The sequence below is a fragment of the Erinaceus europaeus genome, chromosome 12, assembly GCF_950295315.1.
Source record: "Erinaceus europaeus chromosome 12, mEriEur2.1, whole genome shotgun sequence".
Taxonomy (NCBI): Eukaryota; Metazoa; Chordata; class Mammalia; order Eulipotyphla; family Erinaceidae; genus Erinaceus; species Erinaceus europaeus.
In genome coordinates, this window is record NC_080173.1 from 34,118,753 (window position 1) to 34,142,693 (window position 23,941).

Genomic DNA, 23,941 nt, shown 5'->3' on the forward strand with positions numbered 1-23,941 from the left:
CCTTCTTCCGTAAAGCAAAATCAAAAGCTGGGGCGAGCTCATGACTAATGCCTGAGGCCTCAGGCTCATTGCCTGTCACTGACACATGCCAGAGCTTAGTGGTGCTGTGATCTCTTGTGAAAATAAATAAAACTTTAAGAAGAAAATTGTTTGATGCTGAGAGATAGCTCACCTGGTAGATCTCATATGTGAGATTCCAGATTTGAGTTCCAGCACCATAGAGGACACACACACCCAAGAAAAATAATGAATAAAAAATTGGGCACCAACTGAAAACTGCTCAGTGGTACCATACACAGGCCCTGGGTTCATTCTCCCTTAGCTCCTTCAGCCCCACCCCCATCCCCCCAAAAAGAAAGACCTAGTATTCAAAGTTACTACTCTAGCTACTGCAGTTTTAACTCCAGCTGTGAGTAGGGCACATAGGAAGTATGGGTCATAGTACTGATATTTGTAGTATGCCTGCCAATGTATAATCTAGTTTGTAATTTTTATATTATAGTTTTGGATTGCTCTTATAATAATGAATTTTTCCCATATAGGTATGAAGTCACCAGAAAAACTGGCATGTCTGCCACCACAGGAGACCTTTCCTAGTGATCCCCGGGTAATAAGTAGACAGAGAAGTTCTGATTATCAGTTTTCATCCTCTCCATTTACAGACACACAAAAGAGCACCACTGAGGAGGACGTATGGACAGGTCAGGTGGTGACAGTGGAAGAACAGTGTGTGCCTGCAGCAGAGCCGCCTGAAGTCAATGAAACCACAGAGAGGACAGTGTTAGGAGAATATAATCTCTTTTCTAGGAAGATAGAAGAGATTTTGAAGCAAAAGAATGTTTCATATGTCAGCAGAATTTCCACACCCATCTTTTCAACACAAGAGAAGATGAAACGGCTTTCTGAGTTCATATATTCTAAGACTTCCAGAGCTGGTATACAGGAGTTTGTAGATGGCTTACATGAGAAGCTAAATACTATTATTACCAAAGCATCAGCCAAAGGTGGGAATTTGCCATCAGATTCTGGTGCTAAGATACCATCTGACAGTCTGGGGAGAGATATCTTTCCAGTCTCAAGTGACTTCAGAAACAAACAAGTGGCTGATCCACTTTGTGGTGATACTTTGAAAGACCTAATTTCTAGTGAGCAGCATTTCTCTTCAGCTTTGGGTTTGACTGAAGTAGAGATGAGTCAGCCACACCAGACTACAGAGCTAACACTGACTTCTGATCATATTGGACCTGGTGAGACTGCCCCAGAATCAGTAGAAAAAGAAATAACTAAATCACCCAGTGATGTAAACATTTCTACCCAGCCTGCTCTTTCAAATTTCATAAGCCAGTTAGAACCTGAAGTATTTAACAGTTTGGTTAAAATCATGAAAGATGTCCAGAAAAATACTGTGAAATTTTATATTCACGAAGAAGAAGAGAGTATACTCTGTAAAGAAATAAAGGTAACTAAATGAGAAATAAAGCCACATTAATTTGTCTTACTTAATATGACCTCTTTAACATGGAGTTTTAGAAAGTTTTATTATATATTTCATAATTTGGTATACATATTATAGTAAGTTTTACAAAGTTGAAAATTGACCTAAATATCTTAGAGTTGAGTCTTCCATATTTTCATTTTGAGACCATTTGTACACATAGCTTTATTTAAAAGTTTAAATGTTTCTTATTGGGGTATTTAATGAAAGGGTTAAAAGATAAAGGAAAGGAAGAGGTGATTGTTGGGAGCAGTGGATTTGTTGTACAGGTACCAAACCCCAGGGATAACCATGGTGAGAATAAAAAAAGAAAAGTTAAATTGTCCAGGAAGAAGCTAATGATATCTGGCATTGTTTGTTAACTTGGTGTAATTAGTTCCTATTGTACTAATTGATAAAAAAAATGTGATGATCTTGAAAGACTTCACAATCGTGAAAAATTCCTTATGACAAGGTATGTTTTTTTCTACTGAAGTTATATAGTGACTTTCCAGATATTTTGTTTAAAAACTATATACAAGTGCATATAGCCATAGATACATAAAACTTGTGACTGTAGCTATGCAAATTATAATACATTGTAACACTAAACCATGGGATATCATTTCCTTAGAAATGGTTTGCTGAGGGGCTGGGTGGTAGTGCAGCGGATTAAACGCACATGACACAAAGCGCAAAGACCAGTGGTCACTTCACAAGCAGTGAAGTAGGTCTTCAGATGGCTATCTTTCTCTCCCCCATCTGTATCCGCCCTCCTTGATTTCTCTCTGCAACAAAGGCAACAAAATGGGAAAAATGGCCTCCAGGAGCAGTGGATTTGTAGTGCAGGCACTGAGCCCTAGCAATAACCCTGGAGGCAGAAAAAAAAAAGGTTAGCTTTCATTTATGGAACTTACCATGACTAGAGCTTCTAATTATGTGCTTATTTTGCTAGAGGAATCATAAAAGATCATAAATAAGTGGCTTATCGTCCAAAATGCCCCAGAAATTCTGTGCTGTTGACGTGTCCTGAGTCTTTTGTCAGTCTGGGGATCTCATATTTCAGCATGTTTTATGTAGTGTGACCATGAGGAGGTAGAGTTTTCAGTGTGCCTTCTTGAGCTAAATTATTTTATTTCACTTTATTTCATCTTATTTTATTTCTGAAAGATTAAACCAGACTTACTAATAATCCTTTCTTGCATTTTACCCAACTTTTTCTCATCCTTAGCTACATGAAAGAAAGGGTCAGGCACAACTGCCAGCATCCGTGACATTAACTTTCCCTACCACCTTTTAAAAACTGATTATAGAGCTGGGGGATAGCGTAATAGTTGTGCAAAAAGACTTTCAACCCTGAGGTACCAAAGGTCCTAGTTTCAATCAATGATAATCCAGAGCTGACCAGTGCTCTGGTACAAAAAGAAGAAAAAAAATGATTGCAACACACAAATAATATATTTGCCTAGGAATAGTGCTTTAAGTTCATTTTGGCATAAAATAAACCTTTTTTTTTTTTCACTTCTGTTGAAGAAGGGTATACAAATTTGGCAGGAAAACAATTTGGAACTCTGATAAAAAACCCATTAGTTGTAGGAAAGTTTTCAGTAAAATCTGTCAAAATAAACACTGAATTAAAATTTAAGTTTACTAAATTTCAGAAGTCAAACTGATTTGTATTTTGAGTTAAACTGTATTATCAAGAAATAAAACTATAAAAAGAAAAAATTACACGCAGGCTTATCAGACAGTAACTTATATTCAGTGTAAGCTGCTCTTAAGATCTGCTCAGAAAGGAGAAAAGAGTAAAACCAAAACAATACTGAAGATGCTGTCTTAAGTCTCACAAGTGTCATCTTTGGGTATGACACTTGCAGACAGCTATGCTCTGAGGCAAGCTGGAGTTAGTTTGTGACTAGCCAGCAGTGCCAACCTTGAGAAAAATTTTCTACCTCCTACAGCTTGCTTCAGAATTCAGAGTCTACTAAAAGTCAAAAAGCAAAGGGAACTCTGCCTGAACAACTTCTTTGTGTACTTCCAAAGGTAGTAAGTGCCATGTTAGTAACATGGAAGGGAGATCTGTTTTGCTTGGCATGAACTTGACAGACATTTTTGAACTGAGGTAGTTAAACGAACTTCAGTGATTAGAAACGTGCATGGTAACTGCAGGGAGCTATGCTTAAGCACAGTATCTAACATTTCTGCAAATAACCAAAGGCAGTAAGAATGATTACTGAGCAGGTAGTGGGTTGCTCATAACAAGGAATGAAGCTAAATTAAGAATGTAGGCTATGTATTTTTCTTATTGACCTTCATGGGCATTTATCTAGTTTGTATAGCATTATACTACAATGACCACTTGAACTTGCAGTTTTATTTTATTTTTAACCAAACCACTGATCAGCTCTGGTTTATGATGGTGCAGGGGATTGAACCTGGAACATTGGAGCCTCTTTGTATAACCATTATGCTATCTACTTCTGCCCAAGCTTGTAGTTTTAGACCCTTTTTTTTTATGTACTTTTTATTTTTATTTTTTTTGGATTTTTAAAAAATTTTTTATTTAAGAAAGGATTAATGAACAAAAACATAAGGTAGGAGGGGTACAACTCCACACAATTCCCACCACCCAATCTCCATATCCCACCCCCTCCCATGATAGCTTTCCCATTCTCTAGCCCTCTGGGAGCATGGACCCAGGGTCGTTGAGGGTTGCAGAAGGTAGAAGGTCTGGCTTCTGTAATTGCTTCCCCGCTGAACATGGGCGTTGACTGGTTAGTCCATACTCCCAGTCTGCCTCTCTCTTTCCCTAGTAAGGTGTGTCTCTGGGGAAGCTGAGCTCCAGGACACATTGGTGGGGTCTTCAATCCAGGGAAGCCTGGCCAGCATCCTGGTGGCATCTGGAACCTGGTGATTGAAAAGAGAGTTAACATATGAAGCCAAACAATTTGTTGAGCAATCATGGATCCCAAGCTTGGAATAGTGGAGAGGAAGTGTTGGGGAGGTACTCACTGCAAACTCTAGTGTACTTCTGCTTTCAGGTATATATTTTGCAGTAGTTTATGGATACATGTGCACATAAGCTCTCTCTCACAGAAACTGGTGTATATCTAGGTTATGGGACTTTGTTAGAAAGTGAACTACCTGAGATGAAATTAGAGTGTACTATAAAAGGAAAGGTCTCACCCGAGTAATGAAGCTGAAGGGTTGTTATTCCACACGTGAAGTCTCTGGACACAGTCTGAGGTGAAGCATGTTGAGGTGGCAATCGTTGCGTTGGTTAGGTTGTGATCGGCGGATGCAATATTATTTGGTTTGGATTGGGAGATGCATATGGGAAAGTGGGCCCTATCCAAGGGTTCCAGGACTGGGGGAAGTAGGGGCTCTATAGTGGAGATGTGAGGTTCCTGCTGTCTTAGGGTTCAAAAAGACAATCGATAGTTAATGTTATCACATTATTTGTTAATTGGGTTAACTTTGAAAAGTCCCTTTGTTATGGTTTGCTGTACAGTATCCAGTATCTTGTATATAGCTGTGCTATTGGATGCTTCTAATTAGACCCTTCTATAATAAAAGATTTGATTATCTCTGAGGTTCCTAGAATATAAAATAGTCATTTAAATGATCTAGTAGCCGGTAACTGTATTGACTTCTCTTGCATTTCTGGCACAAAAATGTGTATTTGTAAAAAAAAAAAAACAATTAGTGTTGATTTTAAGTTTTTTTTCTTTCCTTCATCAGGAATATCTTATCAAATTAGGCAATACAGAATGTCATCCAGAACAATTTTTGGAAAGAAGATCACAATTAGACAAACTGTTGATTATTATTCAAAATGAAGACATTGCAGGTTTCATTCACAAGGTAAAACAACTGAAATTTACTCTTGTTATAAAATTTACCTTATTAAAAATCTTTTAGTGGTCTGGGAGGTGGCACAGTGGATAAAGCATGGGACTCTCAAATGTGAGGTTCTAAGTTCAATCCCCAGCAGCACATGTACCAGAATGTTCTTTCTCTTCCTGTCTCATTAATAAATTCTTTTTTAAAGAAAGCCTTTTTAGCCTCCAGGGTTATTGCTGGGACTGGGTGCCTGCATTATGAATCCATTGCTCCTGGAGGCCTTTTTTCTCATTTTGTTGCCCTTGTTGTTGTTATTGATGTTGTTGGATAGGACAGAGAGAAATAGAAGAGGGGAAGACGGGGCGGGGGAGGGCAGGGCGGGAGACACCTGCAGACCTGCTTCACCACCAGTGAAGCAATGCCCCTGCAGGTGGCGATCCAGGGAGCTCAAAATGGGATCCTTGCGCTTCACACCATGTGCTTTTAACCCTCTGGTTAATTTTTAATTCAAAGCACTCACCGCTCAGCTCTGGCTTATGGTGGTACTGAGGTATTATACTCAGAACTTCTGAAGCCTCAGAATATCTGTTGTCTTTTCACTGATGCTCTCTCCCCAACCCAAGACTTACTTATTTTTTTTAAAATATTTTTTTAATATTTATTCCTCTTTGTTGCCCTTGTTGTTTTATTGTTGTAGTTATTATTGTTGTTGATGTCATTGTTGTTGGATAGGACAGAGAGAAATGGAGAGAAATGGGGAAGACAGAGGGGGAGAGAAACATAGACACCTGCAGACCTAATTCACTGCCTGTGAAGCAACTCCCCATGCAGGTGGGAAGCTGGGGGCTTGAACCCAAATCCTTACACTGGTCCTTGAGCTTTGCACCATGTGCGTTTAACCTGCTGTGCTACCGCCGGACTCCTGATTTATTTAATTTTTAATAGAGAAAATAGCAGACCATAACTCTGGCATGTGATAACAGGAACTGAACTTAGAAAATTTTTTTTTCAACTTAGAATTTAATGACTGAGAGTCAACCACTTTATCCACTGTTCCACCTCCAGGGCTATTTAAAAATTCTTAATAAGCCTTAAAGGAGATGAAACTTCAATGTTGCAAGTATTTTAGGATTTGAGACCTAATGATCATCACTTCCATGAATTAGCTGGTAAGGTTCAAGTTTGTACGTCTGTACAAATTTTAATTGATGCACATTGCATACTTTCCTGGCACTTAGCTAGTCAAGATTAAGAAAACTGATTCCAAGACTCACATGCTTGAGACTCCAAATTCCCCAATTCAGTTGCCTACATCACCATAAGCCAGAGCCCAACAGTGCTCTGGTCTCTATACTTTCTTCTTTTTTTTTTTTTTTTTTTAATATTTATTTATTGTCGTCATTGTTGGATAGGACAGAGAGAAATGGAGAGAGATGGGGAAGAGAAAGATACCTGCAGACCTGCTTCACCGCTTGTGAAGCGACCCCCCTGCAGGGGGGGAGCTGGGGCTTGAACCAGGATCCTTGCGCTTTGCGCCACGTGCACTTAGCCCGCTGCACTACCGCCCAACTCCCCTCTATACTTTCTTTTTAAAAATATTTATTTTTCATTGGATAGACAGAAATTGAGAGGAGAAGGGAGAAGACAAGAGACACCTGCAACCCTGCTTCACCACTTGTGAAGATTTCCATCCTGCAGGTGGGGACCAGGGGCACCACTGCCTGGCCCCATGTATCTTTGTGTCTTCTCATTAAAAATTTAAAATTCCTTGAGTGACATTGGATCTGTTGTCACTTTATATTAGTCTCTTCATTTATATGTCTTAGCTAAGACCTATTTGTATTTCTGTTTTGCTTGGATTTAGAGTCAACCCATGAGTCTATCTAGTCATGAACCTATCTCAAATTTGAATGTTCTACTGGGAAGGCTTTCCTGACTGCTCCAGCACATAAATTCTTCCCCTCATCTAGAATAACTACTCTCACTGGATTTGACAAGTTACTGATCTTTCTATTGTTTTCAGGTGTGTTGTAAGCACCTTTTCCTTAGTGTTCTGTTCATGATAAGTGCTAATACACAAATGTTTACTAACATATTTAGAAATAATGATGGGAATACATACATGCCTGACATCCCAGTGGTTATACACTAATATAGGGAAAGAGTGTATTTTGTTAGTTTTCCTTCCAGACTTTTTTTTTTTTTGGCTCTGTATCTGCATGATTCCATCACTCCTAGCTGACTGTTCTAATATGTATAGAGAGACCACACCACACTTATGAAGCTTCCCTTTTGTATAATGGTCATGGGATTAAACCTAAGCCCTTGCACATGGCAAGATGTGTGCTCTTCTGGGTGGTCTATCTCTCAGCTACCTGCTAAGCTTTTTCTTATAGGTTATTCCACACTTGAATCTTACCAGTTCATTTCCCATTTTTCATTCTATTTTTTATTATTTTTACAGGTACCTGGCTTGGTGACTTTAAAGAAACTCCCTTGTGTTAGCTTTGCTGGTGTTGACAGCCTGGATGATGTTAAAAATCATACATACAATGAATTATTTGTATCTGGAGGCTTTATTGTCTCTGATGAATCCATTCTAAATTCAGAAATTATCACAATTGGTAAGAACACAGTTGTATTCCTTTTAGCCTTTTTTTCTCATTAATTATTCACTTAAATGTTTTAACATACTGTCCATTTTATTAATCAGGATACATTCCCTTTATTTATTTATTTATTTATTTACCTCCAGGGTTATTGCTGGGGTTCAGTGCCTGCACTATGAATCCACTGCTCCTGGAGGCCGTTTTCCCCAATTTATTTCCCTTGTTATTGTTGCCACTGTTATTGTTGGATAGCACAGAGAGAAGTCGAGAGAGGAGGGCAAGTCAGGGAGAGAAAGATAGAGACCTGCAGACCTGCTTCACCACTTGTGAGGTGACACCCCTGCAGGTGGGGGACCATGATCCTTGAGCTTTGCACTACGTGCACTTAACCTGCTGTGCTACCGCCTGGCCCCATTTTTAAAAAATATTTATTTATTTATTATTGGACAGAGACAGAGAAATTGAGAGGGGAGGGGAAATAGAGAGGGAGACATCTGCAGCACTACTTCACCACTTGTGAAGCTTTCCCCCTGTGAGGGCTTGAACTTGTGTCCTTGCTCACTGTATTGTGTGAACTTAACCAGGTACACCACCACACACCACCCCATTCCCTTCATTTTCTTGAACTTTTATTACTTTCAAGTTTTTTGATTTTTAAGAATTGTGTTCGAGTCCCTATTCCCCACCTGCAGCAGGGACACTTCACAAGTAGTGAAACAGGTCTGTAGGTGTCTGTCTCCCTATTGCTCCATCCCCTGCCAATTTTTCTGATTTTTTAAATAAGACGGGGGATTGGGGGGGGAATGGTCACCAGGAGTAGTGGGTTTATAGTGCAGGCATGGGGTCCCAGTTATAACCATGGAAGCAAAATCAGAAAAAAGAAAAGATTTATTTGTCTAAGACAGGATAAGACCAGGCACCACTCAGCTCTGGCATATGGTGGACTGAACCTGGAACCTCAGGCATGATAGTTCTCTGCTGTTAACAATAAGAAATCTTCCTGGCCCCATTTCTTTTTTTTTAATTACTTTTTTATTTATAAAATGGAAATACTAACAAGACCATAGGATAAGAGGGGTACAGTTCCACACAATGCCCACCACTAGAACTCCATATCCTATACCCTCCCCTGATAGCTTTCCTAATTCTTTATCCCTCTGGGAGTATGGACCAAGGATCATTATGGGGTGCAGAAAGTGGGAGGTCTGGCTTCTGTAATTGCCTCTCCGCTTAACATGAGCGTTTGGCAGGTCGATCTATACTCCCAGCCACCCCCCCCTCCCCTAGTAGGGCAAGGATCTGGGGAGGCAGGGTTCCAGGACACATGGTGGGTTTGTCTGCCCTGGGAAGTCAGGTTGGCATCATGGTAGCATCTGGAACCTAGTGGCTGAAAAATAGTTAGGATATAAAGAAGAACACATTGTTGATTAATTATGAACGTAAAGGCAAGAATACTGCACATGAAGATTTGGGGTTGTCCGTGTTTTGGAAAAAGTGGGTAGTAGGTCTACTTTTGGTATATTCTAAGGGGCCCGTGACTTTACTAGTTTTTTCCTGAACCTGACATCTAGTATGCACATAAACCCAAGTTATTGTCTGGGGAGATGCTGTTATAGTTGGAGAAAGGACTAGAAATGTGATTTAGGGAAGAGAATAGCTCCCAAATATGGGAAATGTATATGAATATTTAACTGTAAACCCCATCGATTTGATCTGGGGCCCATAATCAGCACAAGAGCCTATGTAACCTCTACAACCCTGTAGGTCTGAGCTCACATTCTATAGTCACGGTTAGGAACATTTCAGGCTGCACTAATTTCAGGACCCATCTTCCTCGGGTGGTAGGTAGAGTATGCTATCCAACCTACCTTCAGAGAATGGAATATTCCCTATAATTGTTGATCCACAGTGAGGGCAAGGTCCTATGGGACCCACAAAGGGGTCCATTGTGTTGTTCCTGATGGAGATGACCAGTGACAGTGGCAAGAGGGATCTGTTAGCAGTCTAGGCCCATCATGTCCATGTGGGAATCCCAGGACTCCTGGTCCCATTTCTAAAAGCAAGGATCTCTATATACTTCCTGCATTTGAATTAGATTCTTTCTGGTATTAATTTTTTTTTAATTTAATGTATAGAAGTTACAATCTTACATTTAAAACATGTAGATCTCTGTCTCTGTTAGAAGTGAAGAAAGGTACTACATATGATACTCAGGTAAACAAATACTTGTCTGTAATTCACTCTGAACAATTGAATTTTAAATAACTTTTAATATTTCTAACAGAGAACCTTAAAAATTTTTTGGCATTCCTTGAAGAACTTAATACTCCAGAAGGAAAATGGCAATGGAAAGTTCATTGTAAATTTCAGAAAAAGCTAAAGGAACAGGGGAGGTAAGAGTAAAGGATTAAAGAAAAAAATGTCTTTAACATTATGGTCACAAAATTTTTCTTTTCCTGTGTGTAGTTAAGAATGCTGTTTAAGTTTTTATAGTTGTCTTTAGCAAAATGTGTATAGTTCTAAGCTATTTGGAAGTAGTATAGAAGTTTGCTAAAGTTTTGACTATGCATGTAGGTAAAATTGGTTTATCTAATAACATCACACATAATGAGATGGGGATTAATTATACCAAGTTAATTTATACCACTTGTGCCTCTAGGCATTAGAATAGTAGAGTCATGTATTGAAGAAAAGCATTTTGTACTTTAAACTCGTTAGTAAAGACCTGAATTATAATCAGGGCTGTCTTTTATGTTATTTAATAAGAATGTGACTAATTGAAATTTCAGTAGTTAGCACTCACTGAACTTTGTATACATAGAAAGCCTTGGACACTAAGCAAAACCTGGACTGGAGTTGGTGTATTGCACCAAAGTAGAAGACTCGGGAGTGGGAGTGGGAGGGGGAGTACAGGTCCTAGAAAAGGAAGACAGAGGACATAGTGGTACATAGTATTGTTATGTGGAAAACTGAGAAATGTTAAGCATGTACAAACTATTGTATTTACTGTAGAATATAAGACATAAATTAAAAAAAAAAAGTGGTATTAAAAAAAAAAAAGGCCCTGAACATACATGTGGGTTACACAACTCCTATCTGCTTCTCTTAGGAAGCAAAGGCACTTCAGCGTATCAGGTAGTGACCTAAGCAGTACAGTTGTCACTAATTGCCTTAGTTGAGAAATGGTTTTAATTTGAAGCAGAAACTACAAAGTAAATTTCAGATCTATACACTAACCTACTTAATTTCACAGATTGAATGCTAGAGCTCTAAGTCTACTGACACTTCTGAATGTTTACCAGAAGAAACATCTAGTTGAAATTTTGTCATACCACAACTGTGATTCACAAACTCGAAATGCTCCAGAATTAGATTGCCTTATTAGACTTCAGGCTCAAAATATACAGCAGCGGCATATCATCTTTTTAACAGGTAGAGTGCTTTAAAGATTTTTTTTTTAAGACTTTCTTTTTTTATTATTTATTTACTTCCTTTTGTTGCTCTTGTTTCCATTGTTGTTGTAGTTATTGTTGTTGATGTCATTTTTGGATAGGACAGAGAGAAATGGAGAGAGGAGGGGAAGACAGAGAGGGGGAGAGAAAGACAGACACTTACAGACATGCTTTACCGCCTGTGAAGCGACTCCCCTGCAAGTGGGGAGCCGGAGGCTCGGATTGGGATCTCTATGCTGGTCCTTGCGCTTTGCACCACGTGCGCTTAACCCGCTGCGCTACTGCCCGACTCCCGCTTTAAAGATTTTCAATGTAAGTATAAGAAGTATGTCTGACTCCATAGAGGGAGGGAAATGTTAGGAGAAGGTGACCAGAGGACTCGAAACTCCACAATTCCATCAAGACCCAGAGAGAGGAAAGGGAAAAAGGCTATTCAGAAGTAGCAGTAGGTATGGGTGTGACTTAAAAAAAAGGGGGGGGGGGGGAGGCAGGACCACAGAAAAAGGCAAATACATACAAATACGGTTATAGAAATAATAAGTCAACCCATATCTGTGACCTTGAGAAGAAAACTGCAGTTCCCAGTGGAGGGAATAGGGACATAGAACTGTGGTAGTGGGAACAGTGTTATCTCAGAATTTTGAAAATCAGTATTAAATGACTAATAAAAAGAAATGTGCATGAAAGGATTTTATGGAACCGTAGTATGTAGTAGTGTTAGGTTGATTCTGAAAATATGGGAGATAGTATTTATGAGAACTGAGCAGCAGGCATCATTTACCTACATCTTTAAATGCTTTAAACTCAGAGCTTTTTTCTTTCTTTCTTAATTTAGAAAAGAATATTAAGATGCTTTCCAGCTATACAGATAATGGAATAGTGGTTGCAACTATGGAAGACTTTATGCAAGATTTTAAAAATCTTGTTGGGTACCACAACTCAGTAGCAGAAGAAAACCTCCCGCTGCTTGGTGCTAATGAGGAGTCAGGTAACTTCAGTAGTTTTCCTTTTCCTTAATGTAGACAGAGAAAATGGTTTTGTTTTCAATGAAATGCCTATTTTGAAACCACTAACAATGTAACATAGTTTTGAGAGAAGTGTTTCCAAGGCATTAATTGTTCTTAATATGCATAAAATCTGCACTTAGATAGGCATCTGTATTGGCTATTGTCAGAAAAGGGGTTATACTTTTTAGAAGGAAACAGGTATGGAGATTTAGCATTGGTCTACTAAATCTCCCCATATATATAAAACAGAAGGCATCAGTGATAGCAGTAATATTTTGAGATGACTTCTGCTTTGCTTCCAGGTTTTATGTAAACATGTGCTTTTAATAAAAGCAGATGATCGAGCTAACCAGTCTAGTAGTGATCCAGTGAAGCTAGATGTCAAAATTTTTACTTTATATTTCTGTGGTCAAATACTGAATTACTGTATGACTTTAGATGCTGTTTTGACATTAACCCCTTTGGAGCTGGGAGTTGGGATTTCCCAACATTAATCGTGAACACATTTCGCAGAAGCTTTTAGCATCGGATTATCTGGACATTCACACCTAGTGTGAGTGTTGTGACTAAGTGAACTTTGGCAGAAGACCAAGCTTTAAGGGACTGTGGACTTGCAGACCCTGACGCATTATATTGTGTGAGTAATGTATAACTTTAAAACTTAAGCAGATTGTGTATTTCAATAGAGGAGGACTTTTTGTTTTTTTAAATGTAGCTCTTTTAGAAAACGAAAAGGATGAAGAGGACATGTCTCTGGATTCAGAGGATGAAATCACACAAATAGAAGTTTGCAGCAATTTTCACTCAGAAATATTGGCGAAAGAAACGAAAGGATCACGTGGAACAGATCAAAAAGAAAATATCCAAATTGAATTGCAATCGTCTCTTGACGTGCAAAAAAGTTTATTAGAAGATAAGACTTATCAAAATGAATCTGAAGAGAGGGCTTCTATTGGTATATTATGGTCTGGAGGAGAAAACAGCAATTCAGCTGAACAAGATTCATATAGTAACTTTCAGGTTTATCACAATCAATTAAATATGTCCCATCAGTGTAGTCATTTTAATGTTCTCACTCACCAGACTTTTTTGGAGACACCATATGCCATTTCATCAACTCAGTCTCAAGAAAGTGAAGATTACTTTTTATCTGCGTATGCTCAGAGCTTGAATAGTGATAAGTCTACATCTCCATTAGGTTGGGGGAAAAGTGAATCTTCCGGGCCATATTCAAAAAAATATATATAGTATTCCCCCCCCCCCTTTTTTTACAACTAGGTTGCTAAGGATTTTGTTTCATAAAATGTGAATTACCAATTTATACTTCATCCTTTTAAATGTTCTTTGCCCTTTCTCAAATGTTTTTTTCTTATTTAAATCATGATAGCCTGTATGTAACAGTTGAATCTTCTGAAAACTGAAATAAATATACATATATATTTTTAACATTGCATTTGAACTATCTTATGTTGGCACTTTTATGTCACCTGTACCAGCTTATATTAAGCTTAGTTGTTAACGTTTGAATACTAATATTTTATCTTTTGTATATTATGTAATAATTTTAGGTCAAGTGTTGATTATATTTGTGTGGCCTTTGACTTAAGCAAATTAAATTTGTAGTTGTTCAAAACAGGCACCTTGGAGTTCTACCCTTTTAAGTCTTTATATAACAAAATAGCCAAGTTGTACTGTTGTTAAAGTTGGAAACAGCAGACTGTAAGTATAAAGTGTTTTTACAAAAGTGTCTGTTTTATTGTACATATGTAAAAAGATTAAACATATCCATTATTTACTCAAATGCTGTAAGTTAAATCAGATGTGAAAGGATTTAAAACAAAGAACTAAAATTCTCTTGATTTGCAGCTACAGGCATAAGATTAGTTTCCAATTCTCTTTGTTTCTGGAGAAGGCCCTGTAAAATCACATCAATATAAGTCAGTATGCTGATAATTGCTATTTTACATTCCTGTTTATTATTCAGACTACGTATTTGTTGTAATCATTCAAATTTTAGACTTTCTTGGTTGCTATTAAATACCATAAAACAACTAAGATGAGTTTCATATTTGAGAGGGAGAGACAGCTATAGTTGGGGGGCTCAAATCTAGGTCCATGTATAAAACAATTTGAGCGCAAAGCACAAGGATCCTGGTTCGAACCCCGGGGCTCCCCACCTGCAGGGGAGTTGCTTCACAGGTGGTGAAGCTGGTCTGCAGGTATCTATCTTTCTCTCCTCCTCTCTGTCCTATCCAACAACGACAACAACAATAACTACAACAATAAAACAACAAGGGCAACAAAAGGGAATAAATAAAATAAATATTAAAAAAATTAAAAAAAAAAACAATTTGAATTCACACTGCAGGCAACGACCTTATTTATTAGCCACTCTGACACTCCTACCTGTCTCAGTTCTGATAGTCCCTTCAGGATTGCTTGCTGCCGATCTCTGTTTTTCACCAAGGTAGGATTAAGAAGCGGATCCTTGACATGTTCAGAGTCAGATAGCAGTTGTTCTTGGTCTAAAGCCAAATAAAGACTTTTTAAAAATGCTTTACTGCTAATGTGATGCCACAATATATATACTAGGAAAGCAGACACTTATATTTTGCTTACCATGTGGATTCTGATTCTGAGGATCCTGAGATGAAGACCTAGACAGTGGTGCATCTGGATCAAGGTAATAGATCTCATTAGTTCGGACATAGGGAATAAAGTGGGATGGTTCCGAAGTTCCTGGCGATAATTCTGTATGACTATTTCCTGATGTCAGACTCCCATAATTACTGTTTTTCATTGGTGGTGATTGAGACCTATATTAAAGGGGAAAAAAGCACACTGGGGATTAAGTCTATGCAACTATATACATGTTAAACTTTGCTTTACTATTTACCAAGGATTTGTCCTTCGATATAGGGGAAATAATGAACATTACTTTGAGCATAATTCACAATCACATGCTTGTCATTGAACTAACTTTCTACTACCCCACCCAATCATTTCTTGCTTAAAAAGTTAAATGTTTAGGTTTGTCTGGAGACAAATGGCTATGAAATCAATGTTACATACCTTTCCTTGCTGAAAGAATTAACTTTCAGAGTTTCTTCTTCCTAAAAAATAATGCAAAAAAAAGAATTTCCATATGTCTCCAAGAATATTTTTAGAAATAATCTTAGTCATGCATAGCTGTATTCCTATAAAAGGTAGTAAGGGGTAATTGTCTCGAATTTTTTTTTAATATTTTAAAAAATTTATTTTCCCTTTTGTTGCCCTTGTCTTTTTGTTGTTGTTGCTGTTCGTTGAAAGATACCTGCAGACCTGCTTTACCACTTGTGAAGCAACGCCCCTGCAGATGGGGATCCAGGGGAGCCAGGAGCTCCAACCAGGATCCTTACTCTGGTCCTTGCGCTTTGCGCCACATGTGCTTAACCCACTGTGACTCCCAATTTTCTCTAATTCTTATTGAAACCTATAGCTAATAGTCTTTTCAAAAGCATGCAGAAACAATACATGACTTAAGATATTTTAAAGAACTTTACCTTTTTTATTAGCTGCCACTTTGACTCAGTTTCTTTGTGAGCTTCTGGTGAAAGGCCTCTATTTTGAGAGAGGTAGCCAGGATTATTCCTTTCTAACAAATGAAGCAGTTCCATTTGCCGCCTTATTTTTTTTTCTTCTCTCTGCTTTTGAAGCTGCTTTGGGTACTTTTCTGATGCTGGAATATACCTTTTGGGCGGTTTATTTATATTCCAGTCAGGCCGTTTAGGACATTTCTTTGTATGTTTCGTTTTTTTCTCTATTCTTGTGAAGTGACTATATTGGTCCTTAAACCAGCTGTTTTCTTTTTCAAGGCTAGCTGCTTTATCTTGAACCACCAGCTCGTGCTTGTTTTTCTTAGTTAATTGTTCATTAAATTCTGCTGAAATCTCAGGAGATGAACAATGTATAATTTCATTCTCTGTTACTGATCCACAGTGTGATTCTGGTTGGTGAGCAGATATTCCTGTATTTAAGTCATCTTTTAAGAAAGTTTCAGATAATTAGTTTTTAAAGATTGGTAAAATATAGAGTGCATACTCACTGTTCTCACAGCACCAGGGCCTCATACACAGTAGTTCATATGCTTTGCCATGCATGTGACCCTGGTTTAAATCCATGCCCTACCATATAGGAGGAAGCAAGCTGCAGTGCTATGATGTCTTTTCCTCTCTGACAGTCATGTTCCTATGCTGACCAAAGAAAAATACCTAAACTATACCTATCACTTTTCATTCCACACAGTTTTTGTGATTGTTCTTAATAATATCATTGGGTCCAGGTACAGGGCTGAAAGAAACTGTGAGCAATGGAATCCTTATGTTAGTATATATGTCAACCAAAGTGAGATTCCACTTCACAAGAATATGAGCATATTCTAATGAGCAAATGCTAAGCAGACTGACTCAACAAAGCAACATCTCTTCCAAGAGACTTCAAAAAATGGAACTAGGGGGTCAGGCAGTAGCACAGCAGGTACAAGGACGGGCATGAGGATCCCGGCTGGAGCCCCCAGCTCCCTACCTGCAGGAAGGTCGCTTCACAAGTGGTGAAGCAGGTCTGCAGGTGTCTTTCTCTCCCCCCTCTCAATTTCTCTCTGTCCTATCCAACAAAAAGGGAAAAATGGCCTCTAGGAGCAGATTTATAGTGCAGGCACTGAGCCACAGCAATAACCTTGGAGGCAAAAAAAAACAAAAAGGGAAGTAACTCAAATAGCCATCAGTTGAATGAAAAACAAAGGACAGATCCTTAAAAGGATAAAATTACTGACCAGTGCAAACTGGATAAGTCTTAAAACATACAAAGTTATAGAATCCAGAGAAAATTCCAATTATATGATATACATAAGGAAAGTCTAGAAAGTAAATTAGTGCTTAGCTGTCTCAGACGAGTGAGTATAGCACTAAACATAAAAGTAAATTATGCTGGGATTATATCCTCTTAAATGACTAGTTTTATGTGAATTATACCAACTGAGCTATTACTGGAAATGATAAAGTCACAAGATTTTTTTTTACCTCAAACAACTTTAATTATGAAAAATTTTAATTGAAATCACAATTTCTAGACAAATACCTGTTTGCACACCAGTATCCTTCTTGGGAGAGATTGTGGAATTGATACATGTATTCACTATAACTGTAGGTTCATCCAAGGCCTGTCTTGAATTTGAAATGTTCATGAAAGGCTTATGTTGTTCCCATTGTACTGTATCAACTGATAAAGGTAAATTGATAAAACGAGTTTGTATGACATTTATAGATGTTTATTTTAACAAAAGAACCTCAGAAAGGAGCTTTTGCTGTAATTTTTATTCCCATCATTTACTAATTTTAAACAGTCAATGTTAGGAGAGAAGATGTTAATTCTACTTTCAGAATACCTCTGTATATCTTCAGAATTATTGAGTCTAGAATATATTTTATTAAATTAAAAATGCATATGATACAAACAATAAAGCGTTGGACCCGAAAGCATGGGGTTCTGAGTTCAATTTTCAATATCACGTGACAGAATGATGACCTTGTTCTATCACTAGAAACTGAACAGTCAAAGCCATTTGGAAGAAGAGAAACAAAAGGAAATCAAATGGTGTGCTCTGATTTCTAACTACATTATAAAACTAGGTATCAGACAGCCTGGTGATGGAATAAAAATAGACACATTAGACCAGTGGGAAGAATAGAAAGCTAAAAATGAAGTCAGGCATTTAATACATGATGTTCATAACAAAGGACAGAGGATATGGAAGGTCAGCTCCAAAACAATTGGAAAATGAAGAAGAGCTGAAACAACACTGTAAGCCATAAAATTAGACATAACAGGAGCAATTTCTTTGATGACAACAAAATAGTAAAAGCTATCAATGACACGAAAAAGCAGTCCACTAAATGAGAAAAAATACTTGGAAATTATATCTGATAAAAGTAGTGAAATGAGGAAGGAAGTGGTGCACAAGGACAGGGGATTTACTTATTGAAATAGCACAAAATACCAAAAAACAGCCTAATTTTCCTGAGAAAAAGGGGGAAGTATGTTCCCAAATTCAGACTATATATTAAGAAAATTCACATGGCTCAACAAAAGAACAAAAGTGGGGAAAAAAAAAACCTGAATAGACAGTTTTCTAAGGAAGAGATACACTTGGTAAGAAATGCTTTATATAGATAGAAGCAAATTACAAAAGTCAAAAAGTTCTGACTCTTGTGAGGTTCAAAGGGAAGCACAGCTGCTTGTAAACCCTTGACTATTTGAGGGACATATGGAGCAATGAAGGAGGAACAAGGCACCTGCCTAGTCAGGTCAGCCAATCAAACCTAGCAATTAATGGTCACAGCGACCGCCCTCACATCCCAGAATTCCTTAACTTATACAGCCAAAAAGAAGTTTGGCCCATACTCCCAGAGGGGTAAATATTAGGAGAAGATGACCATAGGTCTTAACCCGGTTCCACCAGGGCTTTTTTGTGACAAGGAGACTTAGTTTTATACCATCACTGAGAGGAAAGAGGAAGGATAACTACTGGATAATTTCACTCCTAATGGAGAACTGAAATACATGAATTTAAATTATATATATAATTTAAATTCAATCTTAGGAGAACTTTGGTGGTAGGAGAGGTGTGGAACCATAACCTTATTGAATACTCCTGTAAGTCACTAATAAAAATAATTTTTAAAAAGAGGCTGTACTTCACTTATCACTAGAGAAATAACATCAACAAAACAGGAAATATATGAAGTGTAGTCATCCTTAATCAAACATGGAAATATCTTATGATCCAGCAATATTACTCTTAAGCATTTATCCAAAGGACATGCAAACACTAATTTGAATAGACATACACATCCCTATGTTCAGAGCGGTATTCACAATAGCCACAGAGAGGAAACAGCCTAAGTGCCCATAGACAGATGATTGGATTAAGAAGCTATGGGATGGTGACTGGGGACAGTAGTACACCAGGTTAAGTGTACATAGTGCTACGGCTGGCACAAAGATTCCAGTTTGAGCCCCCTGCTCTCCACCTGCAGGGAGGTCGCTTTGCAAGCAGTGAAGCAGGTCTTCACCCCTTGTCTTCCCCTCCAATCTCAATTTCTGTCCTATTCAACAACAACAATGGAAAAAAGTTTGCCACCAGGAGCAGTGGATTCACAGTGCAGGCACCAAGCCCCAAAGATAGCCCTGAAAGCCAAAAAAAAGTTATGGGATATATACTCCATGGAACACAACTGCACGATCAAGTATTTTTGTGTGTCTTTTGGGATAAAATAGATGGAACTGGGTGTGATTATGCTTATTGAAATAGAAGAGGTGAAAGATGACTATGAGATGGTTTTACTCCTATGTGGAGCCAATCATATGAACTTGCAAAAGTAAAACTATCTCTTAAGTCTTTGTAAGAATGATGGTGGTTATTGTTAGGAGAGTGTACGCACAGATCTTGGTGGTGGGTGTGGTGTGGAACCATATCCTGTAATCTTACAATCTTGTAAACCATTAAAAGGTAAAAAACGGCTTGCGCAGAAAAAAAGAGGAACTAAACTGTCATTTTCCCAAAGGCAATGTTGAAATGAAAAGCAAAAGCACTATAACAGGTTCTAGGACTGGAAAAGGCATAGAGAAAAGAATCTTTGTTCACTCATTGGTGAGACCATCAACTGGAATAGTCATTATGGAAAATGATATGGAAGCTCCACAAAAATTCTAAAACACATCTGCCTACCACATGACCCAGCAATAAATACTCTGGAGTATTGTTTATCTTACAAAAATGAAAACGCTATTCAAAAAAGATTACAGCCAATACATGGAAGCAACCTGTTTGCTAATAAATGAATGGGTAAAGTGAGGTATATGCAATATTATTTAGCAGTAAAGAGGGAAACCTTGCAATTTACAAAAACATGGATAGGCCTTGAGAGAAATAAGTAAAACTATCTCTGAAATTCTATTTAAGTGCTTACCACCAAGATTTTTGATCAGTCTAGATGTGTCATGTCCCTTTTGAGATAATTCTCGGATTTTCTGCTCTTGTTTCAGCCTCAGTGCCAACTCCTGTGCTCTCTGCATTGTCTGGAAGAGCTCATTTGTTTTGAAAGCCATAATTTCCTATCAATATTAAAGTGTATGAAGTTACTAAGTACAATTAACAAACATGTATAGAATCTATCAGCAGCTATTTTCAATTCGGATAAGGCCATCCTCTTCGACTGAGCACGCAGCTTCAGGAGGGACGTACATGGAGCGGTGAGGGAGGAAGGGGACACCCGCCTAGCCAGTTATATCAGCCGAATCAACCCGGGTCATCAATGGGGTGACAGATGTTGCAGCCAGATCGCCCTCACATCCAGCTATTTTCTAAGCTTCTATTCTGTGCCAGAAATCTCTTAATACCTCTAAAATAATAAGGGGGCCAGTTAGTGGTGCACACACTAAAGTGTGCAAGGACCCAGGTTCAAGCCCCTGTTCTCCACCTTCAGGGGGAAAGCTTCATGAGTGGTAAAGTAGGACTGATGGTATCTATTTTTTTCCCTATATCCTCCTCCCTTCTCAATTTCTCTGTCTCTATCCAATAATTAATTTTTAAAAACACAGCATACTTCTAAAATAATAATATTCAGAAAACATTTCAAAATGTTTTCTGCTTCACCTTCCACAACCTCTTAGTAATTTGAAATCACAAGTGCTCAATTCGGATTTTTTTTTCTTTTTAAAATAGTCATTCTTGTGGTCAGGTGTGGTGCACCTGGTTAAGCAGGTTAAGCGCTCGCATTAAAGTGCACAAGGACCTAGGTTTAAGCCCCTGGTCCCCACCTGCAGAGGAAAAGCTTCATGAGTGGTGAAACAGGGTTGCAGGTCTTGATCTCTCTCTCTCTCTCTTCCCCTCCCTCTCTCAATTTCTGTCTCTATCCAATAGTAAATAAAAAATTTATTTTAAAAAAGTACATAAAAAAATAGCCTTTTTTTTTTTTTAAAGATTTTTATTTATTTATGAGAAAGACAGGAGGAGAGAGAAAGAACCAGACATCACTCTGGTACATGTGCTGCCGGGAATCGAACTCGGGACCTCATGCTTGAGAGTCCAAAGCTTTATCACGGTGCCACCTTTCAGACCACATAAAAAACAGCCATTCTTATAATTTATTTACTAGAGAGAGACAGACAGAAATCAAGAGGTGGGGGATGATAGAGGAGGAGAGAGACAGAGTCATTTGCAAGAGTGCTTCACCACTCACAAAACTTTCCCCTGCAGATGGGGATAGGGGGCTTGAACCTAGGCCCTTGTGCATTGTAAGATGTGTGCTTGGGAGTCGAGCGGTAGTACAATGGGTTAAGCTCACATGGCGCGAAGCACAAGGACCCGCGTAAGGATCCCGGTTCAAGCCCCGGCTCCCCACCTGCAGGGGGGATCACTTCAAAGGCGAAGCAGATATCTATCTTTCTCTCCCCCTCTGTCTTCCCCATCTCTCTCCATTTCTTTCTGTCCTATCCAACAACGATGACAACAACAGCAGCAATAACAACTACAACAATAAAAAACAAGGTCAACAAAAGGGAAAATAAATAAATATAAAAAATTTTTAAAAAGATGTGTGCTCAACCAGGTATGCCACCATCTGGACTCGTAAGTACCTACTTCTTTCTGTTTTTGCCTCAGCATGTCTTCTTCATACTGTTTCTGCATTTCTTCTCTCTCCCGTGCTAAGCGATGTTCCTCTTCTTGTTCTTCCTTCTTTCTTTGTTGTTCTTCCAGTTGCTTCTTCCTGCGTTTCTCCTCTACCTGAGCAGTGATGGCTTTCTAGACATAATCACAAAAATCATTGTCACTATTTAAAAAAATTATGAACTCCTGTTACTGTCAAGTTCTTAATGCTTTTACTGTAAAATAAAGCTGTTAAAATAGAAAAAACAAGAAAAAATATCCCAGTGTTTAGTGTAGTACTCCATAAAACAGACAAATGAGAGACTTGGACTCAATGTGAATTAATGTGAATAGCATTACGTCAACCGATTTTCTTTTAATGTGGTCCCTGAGACCTCACATGTGCACAATATCATCATTAAACAACTTCTCTGGCCAATTTTAAAGATTTATTTATTTTGCCTCCAAGTTATCTCTGGGGCTCAGTGCCTGTACTATGAATCCACTGCTCCTGGAGGCCATTTTTCCCATTTTGTTGCCTTTGCTATTGTTATTAGAGAAAAACTGAGAGAGATGGGGAAGACAAAGAAAGATAAACACCTGCAGACCTAACTCACTGTGAAGCGGCACCCTTGCAGGCAGGGAGCCGTGGGCTTGAACACAGATCCCTACACCAGTCCTTGTGCTTTGCGCCATGTGCGCTTAACCCGCTGTGCGACCACACAGCACCCAATACTTCTTAGCAAGCACAGACATACTGCACTGCTCCACCACCCAGTGTTCTCATGTGGTGCTAGGGCATGAACCCAGAGTCTCACAACATGGAAAGCACAGGCCTTACTAGGTGAGCTCTCTCCTACCAGATTTCTTAATCACGATTTTATATCAGTCCACTATATAGTCTCCCCTGAAATAACTACTTTTCATTCTGAACAGAATTCAGGACAATTAAATTGAGAGGGAATAAATAATGCTAAGTTAAGATGTAATGTAAATCACAAATCTGACATATGTATTAAAGACACTTAAAGAGGTAGCTGTAATACTTGATTCTGTCTAGTTCTCAGCATGAGCATACACATAGTATAATGCCAGATGAAGTGGGGATTATATTCATAACAAGACTGGACAAGGCCTGTGTTATACATTCATAATGGAATTAAAGCGTCCATATAATTTATATACCTATGGCCACAATCACTTACTTTAAAAGCAAATTACAATGTTTTAAAATGCAAACCTGATGTTCTAATTGTTTTTGTCGCCTCCTATCTCGTTCCTCAATCTGAGCTGGGTCCAAGAGAGCAGTCATAGAACGAAGAAAGCTGCCAAGATATACATTAGCCATTTAAAACTCTCCAAAGATGTATTTAACAAAATATTCACTCATTTTGAGGATATATGTACTAATCACTTTTGAGGAAAAATACCAAACCTAAAACATTAAGATTTAACAACAGCCCTAATAAAACATACAAGCTTTCTTAAATATGAATAACATTTAAGAATGAACTTACTTTGTTTTATGACTGTTTGGCATAGTCATTTCCCTAGCAGGTTTTGCTACATGCTCTTCCTCTGAAGGTTCAACCTGGCTGCCAGTTGTAGGTGTATAAACACTGAAAACATCAGTTAATTCTTGAGTGTCTGGAGAAATGCAAAAGTATTCTGGTTGTTTGTGTGTTAATCTAGAGGACAGTTGAGACTGCGAACCAGGGTAGCTCTTTAATGAGTCAAAATGTATTGCCCATCTTTCATGCTCCTCACCCTAAACATGACAAAGAAGAATTGCTAAGAATGTTTCCAATTGCTCTCATGTATAAAATCCTAAATGATAAATGACATGACTTCTAAAAGCAATACTTCAACAA

The 23,941-nt window shown here is 38.2% G+C and overlaps 2 protein-coding genes across 11 annotated transcripts in view; one reads left to right on the top strand and one right to left on the bottom strand.

Moving 5' to 3' along the window:
- TASOR (transcription activation suppressor) overlaps window positions 1-13,836 on the top strand; it is a 72,501-nt gene extending 58,665 nt beyond the window's left edge. The window contains exons 18-24 of one of the 4 annotated variants that reach the window (XM_060203078.1): window positions 543-1,459; window positions 5,216-5,338; window positions 7,782-7,941; window positions 10,211-10,319; window positions 11,180-11,358; window positions 12,214-12,366; window positions 12,824-13,836. In XM_060203078.1, coding sequence (XP_060059061.1) covers window positions 543-1,459; window positions 5,216-5,338; window positions 7,782-7,941; window positions 10,211-10,319; window positions 11,180-11,358; window positions 12,214-12,366; window positions 12,824-12,879 — 1,697 coding nt within the window. In that variant the 3' untranslated portion in view covers window positions 12,880-13,836. The remainder of the gene's footprint in view (window positions 1-542; window positions 1,460-5,215; window positions 5,339-7,781; window positions 7,942-10,210; window positions 10,320-11,179; window positions 11,359-12,213; window positions 12,367-12,823) is intronic. The other 3 variants (XM_060203079.1, XM_060203076.1, XM_060203077.1) reach the window with 3 other exon arrangements.
- Window positions 1-23,941, bottom strand: part of CCDC66 (coiled-coil domain containing 66) — a 78,128-nt gene that overhangs the window by 1,673 nt on the left and 52,514 nt on the right. For 4 of the 7 annotated variants that reach the window (XM_060203086.1, XM_060203083.1, XM_060203084.1 and 1 more), the window contains 9 exons: window positions 23,588-23,838; window positions 23,311-23,395; window positions 22,065-22,226; window positions 20,392-20,536; window positions 17,501-17,641; window positions 15,928-16,406; window positions 15,458-15,498; window positions 15,005-15,201; window positions 14,792-14,910 (listed from right to left, as the gene is read on the bottom strand). In XM_060203086.1, the coding sequence (XP_060059069.1) occupies window positions 14,792-14,910; window positions 15,005-15,201; window positions 15,458-15,498; window positions 15,928-16,406; window positions 17,501-17,641; window positions 20,392-20,536; window positions 22,065-22,226; window positions 23,311-23,395; window positions 23,588-23,838 (1,620 nt within the window). Of the gene's footprint in view, window positions 1-14,116; window positions 14,301-14,791; window positions 14,911-15,004; window positions 15,202-15,457; window positions 15,499-15,927; window positions 16,407-17,500; window positions 17,642-20,391; window positions 20,537-22,064; window positions 22,227-23,310; window positions 23,396-23,587; window positions 23,839-23,941 lie in introns of those variants that run through there. The other 3 variants (XM_060203085.1, XM_060203082.1, XM_060203087.1) reach the window with 2 other exon arrangements.